Raw genomic sequence first — 13,943 nt, forward strand, 5'->3', positions numbered from 1 at the left:
CCGAGCAGGAGCAGCGAGGGCTGAATGAGGATGGGGAGGCTCCCACCGAGCCCGGCCCCTCACGGAACGGCGATGCCGGGCAGGAATGAGGGAGGGGAGGCTCCCCCAGGGCCCGTCCCGGCTCCCCCCGGGCCCATCCCGGGTCCCCCCGGGCCGGGCCCTGGCCCGAAGCGGTTCTGACCCAGCCGCGGGCAGGCCCGGGCTGCTCACCCGGAATTCTCCGACTGAAAGGGGCGGATTTCAACCAAACCATGGGGCGGGACGGAGCCCGGGATGGGCGTTAGGGTCACAGCCGCAGGAGTTTGCGAATGATGAAGAATTAGAAACAACTGGCCCAGGGAAAAGGGAAGACAAGGGTGGGATGGGCACAGGGCCCCGGTTGGAACACGCCGTTAAGTGTTACAATACATTCTTGATAGAAAATTAACCCCCGAGAATTGCCTTTCATACCTGCGAAGGCTCCAGAAGCGGCTCTGAAATAAAGGAAGGCGCCCTCTCCATACTCTGTTTGGTTCCATCAAACTTTATTTTTGTGGAAAATGCATACTCACTCACCTCTGGAAAGGGAGGGATTTCCAGAGAAGCCCAGAGCGGTTCTGCTGAATCTCATCCCATTCCACCCCTTCATGGGCAGGGACACCTCCCATAGCCCAGCTTTCCTTCACTGAATTGTTTCAAAGCAGAAATAAATAAAATAATAATCGAAACGAAATAATGCACAAGTCCCTCTGCGGTGTAGAATAAACCAACAAACACCATAAATAATAAATAACTTTATTAAAGAATTGCAGTTCCAGATGCTTTTACAGAGCACAACACTGGAGAACAGTCTTGGTGTAGCAAAGGAATCTGGAGGGAATATTCACCTCTTCCCATTGTCATTTCAAAACTTTTGTTTTATTTCACACAAAAATCTGAGTTGTCAGGTGAATCTTCCATGTAACAGCAGCAGCTCTCCAAGATTCCTGCTCAAATTCCAGCACAGAAAAGATTGCAGCTGTTAATTACTGAGATTATCTAATGAATTAATTGCAGAATCCACGTTGTCTCCAGGGGATGGAAGATGAGCCCAGGGTTGAGCTCTGACTTTGAGGGGTGTCCAAGCCCCCCTGACCTTCACTGCTCATTAAATGATTCAATTATTGCCATTAATATTGATCACATCAACTTATTGCCACTGATACTTCTCTAATTCAGGAAGAGACCACAAGCAAATAATTTGTCCTTCCCTTTTCAGAGCTCAACAAAAGTGCTGCTGATTGAGTTTGCACATTAATAAACATTCATTAATTAAAATTAAATAATCTGGGCAAACTGCAGGAAGATTAAATATGATTTAGAGGCTTTCTGGCCAAATATTACTCTTAACTGACTAAACCCTATTTTATGATACAAACAGTACTTTTAAAGGCTACATTATAATGGAGCCTTGAGTTTATTTAACGCTTTAATGTTATTAATTTATATTATTTAATTTACAGAAATGCTTTCTGCTATACCTGGAATCCCAGGACTTTCCTGCTCTCAGACACTGCTGGCTCTTCTAAACTCCTATCAAATGTAGATTTGGGGTCATTCTACCCTCAGTAAAACACAAAAAACACAGAAGGAAAGGGGTTCCTGTATCCAGGGCTCTTTAGAACACAAGAAATGGTGAAATCATTCCAGTTAAACTCATTTTTCCCATGAGTAACTCCTAGTTGCAGCTGATCTCAGGACACTGTTATTACTGCAGGATAATGAAAGTAATTAAATACTACAGACAATCCTCAAAATGGAAATTGATGGGCCAACTCCACAGAAAACAAACAATCAGGAATACAGCTGACAGTTCAGGCACAGGAAATGAGGGGCAAGCACAGCTTATTAACATAAAAGCTCTGATAAATTTAAAGTATTGCCATATTTCAGCATTTCCTCTCACTTGATGTTACACACCAAGGTGAGTGTGGGGGTTCTGTAAAAATTGATAATATGATTTTAAAGGTATAGATAATAGTGTTTTATAGTATATTCGAGTTCTAGAAAATCAGTCATTATTTCAGCAACCCAAAATAAAGGAAATTTACTTTGTGTGCAAATTAGAGTGGGAAGGAGGAGCTGCAATACCAGGCTTAGTAAAGCCTGAGATTGATGCAGCTGGAGCACAACAACTCTGCAAATCCAAGCTGGTTTTAGCAGGATTAGAGATGCTCCATAAAGTGCTTTTTAGGCAGAGAGTTGTTGGCTTTAGCATTGAGTGGGGAGCTGAGGTTTGAAGGACATTCAGAAGCAGCCAAGGCACAACACAGAACAGAGATTGGTCACAAATCCGGGTGTATTTTATGGACACGAGCACTGAGCACCATCACTGCTCCAGGGAATCTCCACCCCGAGGCACTGGGGACAGTTATTTCTTGGAGCCCTTCAGGGGAACGTGTGTTCCTTTCACACTCAGTGTCTCCAGGGAATCTCTGGGCATTCTGGATCCTGGAGCTCCAAGTGGTTTCTCTCTGGAAAAAGAAAAACCATGAAAAAGGAGAAATAAAACCTGCAGTTCCCCTTGGAATATTGCTCCACAACTGGATTTTCCTTTTGTTGCTGGAATTTCTTTATCCTGCAGGATAGCAGGGAACTATTTTTACCTTCTTGATCCACTTTCTCTGGGGCTGTAATGGATACTTCTGAGTCTTGGGTTTTCCACAGCTTCCCTGCTTCGGCAAGGCCTGAACTTCATGATCTCTTTCTGCCACTCCTCATCAAAGGTGGCAGCCTCAGCTGAAAAACATACATTTATTTAAAATGTTATTAAAGACAGGAAAAAAATATTTAATGGGTTAAGCAGTGATTTTCAACTTTGTAGTTCACAATCCTCCACATGGCCTGCAATTGTTTTTGGGATCTGTAAAAGAGAATTCAGATTTGGAGACTTTCAGTCTAAAAGTGCCTTTTAAGGTATCTCAAGCTGGAACTTCCAAATCTGAGTGTGAAACAGTGTAAAGCCCATTAACTGCTAAAAAACACCTACATTCATCCAGGTTGATGAATTCTTGGTTCATCTCTTCATCCCCAGTCCTGGAGTTCCTGGATTTTTTGACAACGTGAGCCCGATCCTGAATGTGGTGACCAATGGCTATTTTCTCCAGGCCACTTTCAGAATCCTTCAGTGCTCTTCTTGTTTCCTTTATCTGTTAAAAAAAAAAAAAGAAAAGGGAACTGAGTGTCCTTCCAAGCCAAAAATGAGGTAAAAGAGTTCACAGAATCCCAGGATGCTTTGGGTTGGAAGGATTTAAAGCCCATCCAGTGCCACCCCTGCCATGGCAGGCACAGCTCCCACTGTCCCAGGCTGCTCCAAGCCCCATCCAGCCTGGCCTGGGACACTGCCAGGGATCCAGGGGCAGCCACAGCAAATCTGGGAACAATTTCCTTCCCAATATCCCATCCAACCCTGCCCTCTGCAGTGGGAAGTCATTCCACTTTTCCTGGTACTCCAAGCCCTTTCAAAAGGTTAGTTCCTCCCCTAACAGTTTTGTATCTCTCCTTTAAAAAAGTCAGGTTTTCCAAACTTTTCCAATTCTCTCATTTCCTGTGTTGGCTGCAAACCCACCGACAAAACACAAATGAAGCCTCTTTTCTTTCAACCACCAGAGAGGAAAATGAAACAACACCTTTTTTAATTATTGGGGGAAAAAAAACCTCTCAGTTTAAAAATGCTACAGAGCCAAATTTCCAACATTCTCCTCTGCAACAGAAAGAGCAACCCAAATTCCCAGCATGAGGAACAACCAATTCTTGGGCTGTGGTGTTGAGTGGTTTGGAAGCCAGGCTGTCCCTTATCATTGTTAGATAAGGGGAATTCTCAGAACCTTGTGATAAGAGCCTGTGCTGGAGCAGGGACACATTCCCAGCCAATGCTGCCTTTAGGGATCCTGTCTAGGATTTCAGCTTCACATTCCCACTCCCAGTTCCCAGCAGGATTAGACACAACAGCTGCAAGGCAGCTCCAGCTCAGGGTTATGTAAGTGCCTGGGCAAAGGGCTGCAGGAATCAGTGCCTCTCCTGGAGTTTGAGTGAACAGCAAAAGGATTCATTGCAGCAAAGTGAAGGGCATTGAAAAATTGCTGCTCTTTGCTTTGTTTTCCCAGCCTTGGATAGGTCTGTAATTTATTTTAGGGTGTTACTTAAAGCACAAAATTACAGAGAGGAAATCAGACCTTTAATACAGAGCAGGAGTTGAGAGCCCTGTGCTTTCCTCAACTCCTACATTTTTTTTGTGAAGTCGTGGGGAGGGGTCAGGTTCTCCTCCCAGGGAACAGGGACAGGGGAAGACACGAGCAGGAATTTGCCCATGGAAAGGATTGTCAAACACTGGAAGGGGCTCCCAGGGAGCTCTGGAGGTGTCCAAGGAATTCCTGGATGGGGATTGGGCACAGCCTGGACTCAATCCAACCTCAGTGATCCAAAATTCTGTAAATTCCAGGTGCAAGTGCAGTAAAAGCAGCTGCAAACACTGCTTTGGTGAGGCTGCAGCTGCAGCCCAGCATCACTCACCCCTCCTGGAGCCGTGCGGGTCTGGGCTGAGGCCTGGAACACTTTGGGGGGCTCATCCCCCACTTTGGAATAAGTCATCATGGAGGAGGAGCTGAAACTGTGTCCTCCACTGGGCTGGATGGACAGGTCATCCTACAAAACAAGGCAGGCTCAGGAAAACAAGAAAAAACTTGTGGTTAAGAGTTATTCCTTATTATTTTATTATGGGAAATAGCCCTTCAGAAAATTAACCCTCCTGGCACCACAGAAAAAATCAGTTTTGTCTTCAAAGAATCAAGAAAAATTATAAAGACAATAAAATCTGGGTAAAAATCCCTCAATTCTTACAATCTCCTTGAGATTAGTCCCATTTTTCTTGGCATTATTTTCTGAGGAATATTTGAAATAACTGGCAAACTCCAGTGCCATAAATTTGAGAATAGTTTTTTAAAGAACTCACAAATTTCCTGTGCATTTCCAGCATGCTGTTCCTCATGTTTGACATCATCCTGTCCATTGCAGAAAATGGATCCCCAAAATCTACATCCTGCTAAAAAAGGAAAAAAAAGAAGAAAAAAAAAAGACTATAGTTAAACCAGTCTCAACTCTCCCAGTCCTGAAGCTGCTTTTCACATGCATTTTTAACTCAAAAAAGCTTTTCAGACTGCACTTCACACACAGACAAGCCAAAATGCATCTGTGCAAAAGGAAATCGAGGGAGCTGATTAAGATGGAGATATTGGGAAAAAAAAAAGTGGAAGATTTGTCACTCAGATGTCAAACTGGCCACAAAATGAGTTTATTTAACAAAAACGTTCACTGCATATTCAAATATCCAATTATTTCACAAATGTGTTCATAAACCCTCTGACCTCACCAGCTTCTGCTCTGAAAGTCCTGTATGACCCTTCAGGGTTTAAATTGAAATAAATTCATTTTCACAGCATTGCAAACTTAAAGCTGCATTTAAGCCCAAAATGAAATCAAATTCAAGGACAGAAAATCTTCCAGTTATTTTTGGAGTACAAGAAATTAGAATCCTCTGGGCAAGAACTATGGACAGATGATGGATATTTTACAGGATATTCCCAAAGCACAGCTGGCAATCACTCCAAGCTCATTTTTAGGGTAATTTTATTTTTTGGGGCTGCTCTGCCTTACTGAGAGCATTGCTTTTGTGTCAGCCCCATAAAAACATTCTCCAGCAGCACTCAAAATTTGCAGTTCCCCAGGGATTATCCCATCCATATCCAGAGGTTAATGGCCCAGGAAGGAATTTTTTTTTTTTATTCCCAAAGAATAGGAAATATTGCAAAAAAGCACCAAAAGCAGGATGCAAGCACAGAGCTCAGCCTCTGCCATGCTTTGGTTACACACAGTTTACACAGCAGTTACTCCAGGGATACTAACCCCTCTCCCAAAACCTGCAAAGGGCATGAGGGAAAAGCTGGTGGCCTGGAAAAAAAAAAAAAAAAAAAAAAAAAGGAGCAACATCTGGAATTATTATCAGGAACAGCAGAAATTACCTTTATAAGCAGCAGATTACAGGAAACATTTCCCATCTAATCAAAATCACTCGGGAGAGCCTTGGTAATTAATGAATTAATTAATTAATCAATCCCTAGCTATGTGGAAATAATATATTTATAGTGATGATATTACAAAGTGCCAACTGCCACCACATCTCATAAATATTGCCAAGGGTGTGTGAAAAGCACTTGGAGGTTGGCAAACACCTGAACACCAAAAAAACCTCGGTGCTGATTTCACATTTTTCCAGTCAGGCAGCACTGAAAGCTGATTAAAATCAACAAATCAATTAATCAAATTATCCCAGGAGATTTGAATATTCCTGCATGGCAGGGCAGGGAGATCCTGGGGAACACAGAGGTGTTTCCAGGAAATGCCTCACACACAGGGGGTGCCACAAGGAGCAAACACTTGGCAGGAACTTGAATGGAAAAAAAAAAAAAAAAAAAAAAGGAATTCTCCAATTCTGCAATAGCTTTAGGAACTCTTCAGTTTTCTGTCAGCACAGATTAGGCAGAGCTGTAAATAATAATATATATTTTTTTTTCTCTCAAGTCCTCACCAGGAGGAGTTATTAGGCATACAAACCTTCTAAACTCTGTTTTATGACACTAAAAAGCCACTAAAAGCTGTTGAACATTTACCTGATAAACAGGATAATCAGACATCAAAAAAAACCTCAATATCTATTAATAGATATTAACAATAACAATATTAACAATATCAATTAATATATTTTAGCTCATTCCTCCTCCCCTAAAAACTGAATTGCAAAGCTGCTGGAGAAAGGAAAAGCAGTTTTAAATTTGAATCCTACAGTGGCATTAATGGCCAGGGAGGGCTGGAGAGCAGTGATGGGACATTGGGACATTGGGACATTTCTGTGGCCCAGCTCTGCTCACTTTCCACATCCCCACAGCAGCCACATGCAGGCACCTCTGTGAGCCAAGTGAACATTAAATAAAAAAAAAAAAAAAAAAAAAGGAAAATACACGTGCAGAGAAGGTGGGACAGTTTTAGTGCCTTTCTCTAGAGATATTTTAAAGATGATTTTTCTGAAAGCAAGCACTGGGTGAGTGATCAGGTTTTCTGCTCAGTGATCAGTAACACCCAGCAGCCCTGACAGATGTTCAGCACAGATAAGGAATGTGCCACCGTTCCTGTTTCCCTGGGTGAGCAAACAGCTGGAAGGAGGTTCCAGGAGCAGAGCCAGTGTGAAAAAACGAGGTTCAGTTTCCTGCTAGATCGTAAAAAGTTTAATAAAAGACAATAAAGCAAAAGGTTGTAATGGCTGGGTGCTTGGGACTCGGCCAAGAGCACACCTTAACTCAGAGAACACTTCATAAAATTCATCAGCCTGTTGAATATTCATAGACATTCATGCATTATTCAAAATCACCCCTCCCCAACCTGTACATCAACATTTTTACCCTTTTTTTTTTTTTTTTGTGGCTTCTTCTTGTCGGTGCACTCCCTGCTAACAGAGATCAATAAATCCTTTCCCTGGAGTTCAGTGTCAGCCCTGTCTTCATCCACATAGGATGATCCAAAAATGTGAAGAATTCTCTGATTATCTTTCTACCATTCTCTGAGTTAGTTACATGAACAAAACCTTTTTATATCACCATGTTATAGTCCAAAAAACAAAATATACATTTCTAAGTTTTGTTAATAGCAGAACAAAACCTTTTTACCTCACCATGTTATAGTAAAAAAAAAAATAAATATATATATTTATCACAGTACCATTTCTAAGTTTTGTTAACAGCAGGACTAAAAGCAAATATATAAATTGAGCAAAGTTTGCCAACATGACACACCCAGCACCGATTTTAACCTTTACAAAAAGCCAATGACAGAAGGTGTGAGAGCAGGAAATGGCGCTGGGGCTCAGGGACACTCACCCTGCCGGGTCCCCTGGTGGCCACCCTCGAGTCGTGCTGGCCTCTGACCTCCGCTCTCCTCTCGGTCGCTCTCTCCTGTCCCTCGGGGAGGCTCAGGAAGGGATCCCTGAGTCCAAAAGGCTCCGAGAAGCTCCTCATCACCTGCCTCATGTGCTCATGGTGGGCAGCAAAGGGATCCCTGCGCTCCAGACACGGCCACTGCGTTATTCCGGCTCCAGCACATTCCCTCCAAACCCCACTCGGGGACATTGCACAGCCAAAGCTGTTACTGTCATAGGGCCCCACTGGGCAATCGCCCATCCCTAACAAATTCTGATTTTCCCTTCCCTTCCCTCGGGTTGGATGTTTGAGATCTCTTTTCTCTCAGCTGCTCTCCTGGGTGTCTCTATTCCTTTTCCTCACCGTCTCCAGAAAAACCCAACATTTCCTTCCACCCAAAAAGGAACACTTCCCCCACCAAAAAAAACCCAAAACACTTCCTACTCAAAGGAACATTTCCCCCACCCCAAAGGAACGCTTCCCCCATTAAAGGGACACCTCCCCCACCCAAAGGAACATTTCCCCCATTAAAGGAACGCTTCCCCCATTAAAGGAACACTTCCCCCACCCAAAGGAACATTTTCCCCATTAAAGGAACGCTTCCCCCATTAAAGGAACACTTCCCCCACTAAAGAGACACCTCCCCCATTAAAGGGACGCTTGCCCCACCCCAAAGGAACATTTCCCCCATTAAAGGAACGCCTCCCTCACCCCAAAGGAACATTTCCCCCATTAAAGGAACACTTCCCCCACCCAAAGGAACATTTCCCCCATTAAAGGAACGCTTGCCCCACCCCAAAGGAACATTTCCCCCATTAAAGGAACGCCTCCCTCACCCCAAAGGAACATTTCCCCCATTAAAGGAATGCTTCCCCCACCATTACCCTGGTTCATTTCCTCCTTCCATCTCATTTTGCTCTTTGCCATCCCACTGCAAACCAGTTCATTCCAGTGCACAGTCACTTCCCAGCGATGTTCATTTAGGTTTCATGCACCTCATCCTCCTCCCTCTCGGTTCCTGGCACTCCCCACACCCTGCAGGACAGCCCAGCCTTTCCCAGGACACGGCAGCAGGAAAAGCTTCAGCCTGTTCCTGACTTTTCCCTGCCCACCCTTATCTGCAGCCCCACACCACGTGCCCACTTTGATCTTGTGCCAAAGTCACACCTAACTTTATTTTTTTCCCTTTCAAGTGAAAAAGACAAACGTGAGGTTGGATTCATTTTGAAATATGATTTTTTTTTAACACAAAAATATCCCTTTAAGCTATGCCCAGACTTAAACTCAGCCCAAAAGAGACTTTTGAAGTATTTTAGTGATGCCATGGAGCAGCCCCTGCCCTGCTGCCAGCTTTGGCTCCAGCCCTGGGGTGATAAGGAGCTCACCCAGCTCCTTATCCTGTGTTCCCTCACTGCAGGATGAAGAACAGATGGAAAAAGTCGTGCCATGAGCCAAGGGCAGGGAATCACACCAAGCTCGGGATGTGCACAGTGCCAGCAAAGCCCCAAAGCCCACAGAGGTTTGGGTATCAAACACCAAGAGCTCCTCAGTACCAGGGACAGGGAAATCAGATCCAAACTGAGGAATGCCAGGCTTAGGAACAGAAGGAAAGGCTCCCAGTTGCTAATTTTAGGGAGTAATTAATAAAAAGAATTAATGCTGTCAAGTCTCAAAAGAGACACCCCAGTTTTGGTATGATCTAGAGTAAGATAAAACCAATGGAAAGGGAACAGAAAATCCATTTGGAAGATAAAGTTTCCAAGGAATTAAATCCTGATGGTTTCCAATGACTGAATTCAAACCAGAAATCCAAGAGGAGGAGCTCACCCTGACAAACAGAGATGTACTGAACAAGGCAAAGTCTCTGCAGGGGATTTTAAATCCCTGCAGGACTTTAAGATCCTTGTTCCAAGCACGGATTTTATGGCATGCCAGCAGGTGTAGGACACTCTAATTTAACAATTATTGACTTAAAAGATAACCTTTTTTGGGAGGGAAGATACTTTTGATGAGAAGGATTTGATTTCTGTTATAGCATAAAAGTGATGAGGAGAAAGTGAGGAGTTCACACAGTTTTGCACACCAAATCCGTGCCCTTCATGTGTTAAACACCAAATTATTTTTAAAATTAAAGTCTGGATGGAGACAATTTATACATTTATAGTTCCAGCACTCTGCAGTAACAGAATTTTGTCTAATATTTACTAACCTGACTCTCATCTGATATTAAATATGCAAATATAACGTTACTGCTCACTTCAGTGCATGAAAAATCAGTCCTAGAACAATAAACCCCACTTATTACTTTTGTGAAGTGTACTTTGTATTAGATGTGTTTCTTTTGATTAGATATTAGATGGAAATACCAGATTTTTTTTTTTTTTCCCCCACTCAGGAAGTTATGTAAGGCTGCAGCTGCAGATTCCCTCTGGAGAGAACACCTGGCACAATAAAGTGAAGAGAATTCCATGCAGAGTGTGCAGTTGGCAGAGAAAACACAACTGCTGTCCTGGCAGGGTCTGAGGGATGGATCCCAGCACCCTGGGGTGAGTGACTGCTGCTTCCCTGGGACAGCTGCTCACTCAGGGCTCTAACCCAGGCACTATTTCCAGAGCAGCACCAAACTCTGTCCTTATGAGGCAGCTGGAGCCTATTATGACACTGTTTTGGGAGCTAATCTTATCGGAGGTAATCAGCTCATCTCCTTCACTGTATGCAAAGCAGACTGACAGCACAGCGCTGAGAAAATGAGTCTCAATTTCCAGCTCGTCTTTCACACACGCTCCCTGCCCCCACCTCCTCAAATCCTTTTTTCCCTACACCAATGGCTACAATGACAACAGAGGGATAAATTAATAAACAAGCAATTGTTATTTCAAACAAGACCTAATTTCTATTATTTCATTTCGTGCAGAGGATCTGCATTGGGAGGCACAGAACTCACAAGCTGTTACAACAGCAAGAATATTGCTAGAAACCAAGAGTGCTAATGGATGTGACACAGCTTTGGGAATTGTCCTGGAATGTGCTGGAGCTCAGCAGGAGATTCTCCTTTAAGCAGCCTCAGCCAGAGCTGCTGGTAACCAGGAGATCCAGAAAACAAACCACATCACAGGGCCTGCTGCTCCCTTCCTCACCCACCCCTTATCTCGGCTGCTAATTCAATTCCTCAGAGTTTTTTCAAAGATTTCAAATAATTATCGAGGCTTCTCAGAGTGCTCTGCTCCCATTTTCATCCTCTACAAATTACAGTCTCTGACCAAAGACGTGAAATGGGGCCAGACCAGGTAATTCAGGAGTTCTGGCTGAAAGGACAAGCCTTTGCACTACTCCCTGCTTATATTTAGATTCCAGTGGCAAAAGAAGATTCCCACAGGGAATAAACCGGGCTCACACTTGAATAAACAGACAGGAGCCACCACTGTGCTGTGGAAATAAAATCACAGAATGTTTGGGTTGGAAAGGACCTTAGGGATGAGCCTGTTCCACTGTCCCAGGCTGCTCCAACCTTGAACAATTCCAGGGATGTGGCAGCCACAGCTTCCCTGGATCCCCTGTGTGTCCCAGGGAGTAAGAACAAAACCCAACCCGCTGAGGCAGAGCAGCACTGTCCCCTCGGGAAACAAGGGGACAATTTGCCATCAGGGCTCTCACACACGTGTCAGAAAGTTTGAATTGAAGAACACCCGGTGTTCTAAGCAGTGCTGCCATTGAGAAGAGTTCAGAGACAGCCCGTGGCTAAGTGATTAATTAAACACGCACATAAATCCGGATGAGCTCCACTGCAGTCAGGAAACTGAGGAGCAAACCAAGTCAAGAATCTCCAGCCAAGGAGGTGAAGATCTGCTCTGTATGAAACGTGGATTAAACTCTTCCCTGCTGAGAGGGGAGGCAGACTCAAGTCTCGGCTATTGAACCTCGCTGGGGATGTTTGACCCTGCACGGCTTTAGGGGGGCTCGGGAGGGGCCGAGTGCGGACACAGGGGCGGTTAAACGGCCCCGACAGCGGCGCTGCCCTTAAACCGGCACCGAGCCCTTACACCGGCACCGAGCCCGGTCCTGACACCGGCACCGAGCCCGATCCTGACACCTCCATCGAACCCTTAAAGCGGCACCGAGCCCTTTTAAACCAGCTCCGAGCCCGGTTCTGACGCCTGCACCGAGCCCTTTAACCCCATCCCGGTCCTGACACCTGCACCGATCCCTTTAACTCGACCCCGATCCCAGTCCTGACACCTGCATCGATCCCTTTAACCCGGTCCGATCCCGATCCTTCCTCCTGCACCGACCCCTTTAACCATCACCGACCCCATCTCCTTCCACCCGCCCGGACCCCCGGAGCTGCCGCCGCCAACGGTCGCTCCCACAGCCCCACCCCGGCCCCGTTTTACAGCCCCGGCGCGGCCCGTGGGAGCCCACCGCCGCCTCAGCGCCCTGTCGGCCGATCCCCTCCGCCTCACGGCCGTGCCCCGCAGCCTCCCGTCCCTCACCTGAAGAAGGGATCGTCCTCAAAGCACCTCCCGATCCCCCCGAACATGGCGGCACTCGCTGCGCTCTGCGCGCCCCCGGCCCCGCGCGGCCCCTCCTCACTGCGCCGCGCCCCGCCCACACACGTGACCTGCTCCGGCCCTTCCCATTGGCCAGCGCGCCGAGAGGGGCGGGGCTCTCCGCGCGCCGCCGTTGCCATGGCGACCGCGGGGCCGCCGCTCGCGAAGGGTGCCGGGAACCGGGAACCGGGAAAGCTCCGGGAATTCGGGAATTGGGGAATTGAAATGCGGGAATTCGGGAATTTGGGAATTGAAATGCGGGAATTGCGGCCTCGCTGCTCCTCCCGCAGCCCCGCTCTGCCGCGGGGCTGGGCACTGTGAGGCGGGGATAGGCTCGGCCTCACCGCAGCTGCGGCGCGTCCCGCTCCTCGGCGATTTTAGAAATAATTCTATTTTTTCCAGTAGATGGCAGTAAAATAAAGCTGCTTCTCCCTGGGAAGTGGCGGAACGTGGAAAAGCATCAAGAGGCTGGAGTGAAGTATCCGTGACCAGCTATTCCTGGGAAACAGCAGAGAGGGAGGGATGGGACAGGGATGGAGCAGGGACAGAGATGGAACAAGGACAAGGGATGGGACAGGGACATGGATGGGACAGGGATGGAGCAGGGACAGGGATGGGACAGGGATGGAGAAGGGACAGGGATATGGATGGAGCAGGGACAGAATATTGACAAGTAATTAATAAATGACCACTTTAAATGATTTAATCACTATGCTAAAGACACTGTGGCGTTTTTAGTGTGAATAGACTTTACCTTCAGAGCAGTCTTAAACAGTTCTAAAATCTTTGAGTGACTGCAGTGCAGCGATTGAGATCATTAAAATATTTGTAACATTCTGTGAGTGAGCAATAAAACCCATCCCAACTGGAGATTTGGTGGTGGAAAGCCCAGAAGAGGCAGAGCTGCCCCCTGAGTTGGTTGATTTGCTGCTCTCCCATCCCCAGAGGTCACCTGGGCAGTCCTGGGGTGACTTTTCCCTGCACAGGGAATGGATTCCCACTGCCACAGGGCAGGGCTGGATGGGATTTTGGGCAGGAATTGTTCCCTGGGAGGGTGGGGATGGATGGGATGGAATTCCCAGATTGGCTGTGGCTGCCCCTGGATCCCTGGCAGTGCCCAAGGCCAGGCTGGACATTGGGATTTGGGACAGTGGGAGCTGTCCCTGCCCATCCAGGTGGATCTTTGAGGTCTCTCCCAACTCAAACAATTCCATAACTCCCTGAACTCAGCCTGTAAAAAAAGGATTTCTAACCCTGGGACAGGGATGTGGAACTTTCCTACATCACCCACACTTCCCTGGAGGATTTTGTGCCAACTCTGACTGCCAAGGATGAAATCTCTCTGCCAGCCAGAGCAGCTCCAGCACTGGATCCTGTGCAGGAATCCAGAAATGTGGGCTGCAAGGATTTTCCA

General features: G+C 46.2%; 1 protein-coding gene across 6 annotated transcripts; it reads right to left on the bottom strand.

Annotated features, from left to right (window-relative positions):
* Positions 1 to 758: 758 nt before the first annotated feature.
* Positions 759 to 12,598, bottom strand: MLF1 (myeloid leukemia factor 1). Of its 6 annotated transcripts, none has more exons than XM_014886152.2 (8): positions 12,473 to 12,598; positions 7,944 to 8,121; positions 5,920 to 5,964; positions 4,970 to 5,056; positions 4,531 to 4,662; positions 3,008 to 3,167; positions 2,625 to 2,757; positions 759 to 2,492 (listed from the first exon to the last, which is right to left on the bottom strand). In XM_014886152.2, the coding sequence occupies exons 1-8, from the start codon at positions 12,517 to 12,519 to the stop codon at positions 2,390 to 2,392; spliced, it is 885 nt and encodes a 294-aa protein (XP_014741638.2). In that variant the 5' UTR covers positions 12,520 to 12,598; the 3' UTR covers positions 759 to 2,389. The 6 variants fall into 6 exon arrangements, with proteins under 6 accessions (XP_014741638.2, XP_014741637.2, XP_088027224.1 ...); XM_014886151.2 differs by having other exon boundaries at positions 4,970 to 5,059; XM_088171098.1 differs by lacking the exon at positions 12,473 to 12,598 and adding an exon at positions 8,867 to 9,057.
* Between the last annotated feature and the right edge of the window lie 1,345 nt (positions 12,599 to 13,943).

Source organism: Sturnus vulgaris, chromosome 10, assembly GCF_052056855.1.
Source record: "Sturnus vulgaris isolate bStuVul1 chromosome 10, bStuVul1.hap1, whole genome shotgun sequence".
NCBI lineage: Eukaryota > Metazoa > Chordata > Aves > Passeriformes > Sturnidae > Sturnus > Sturnus vulgaris.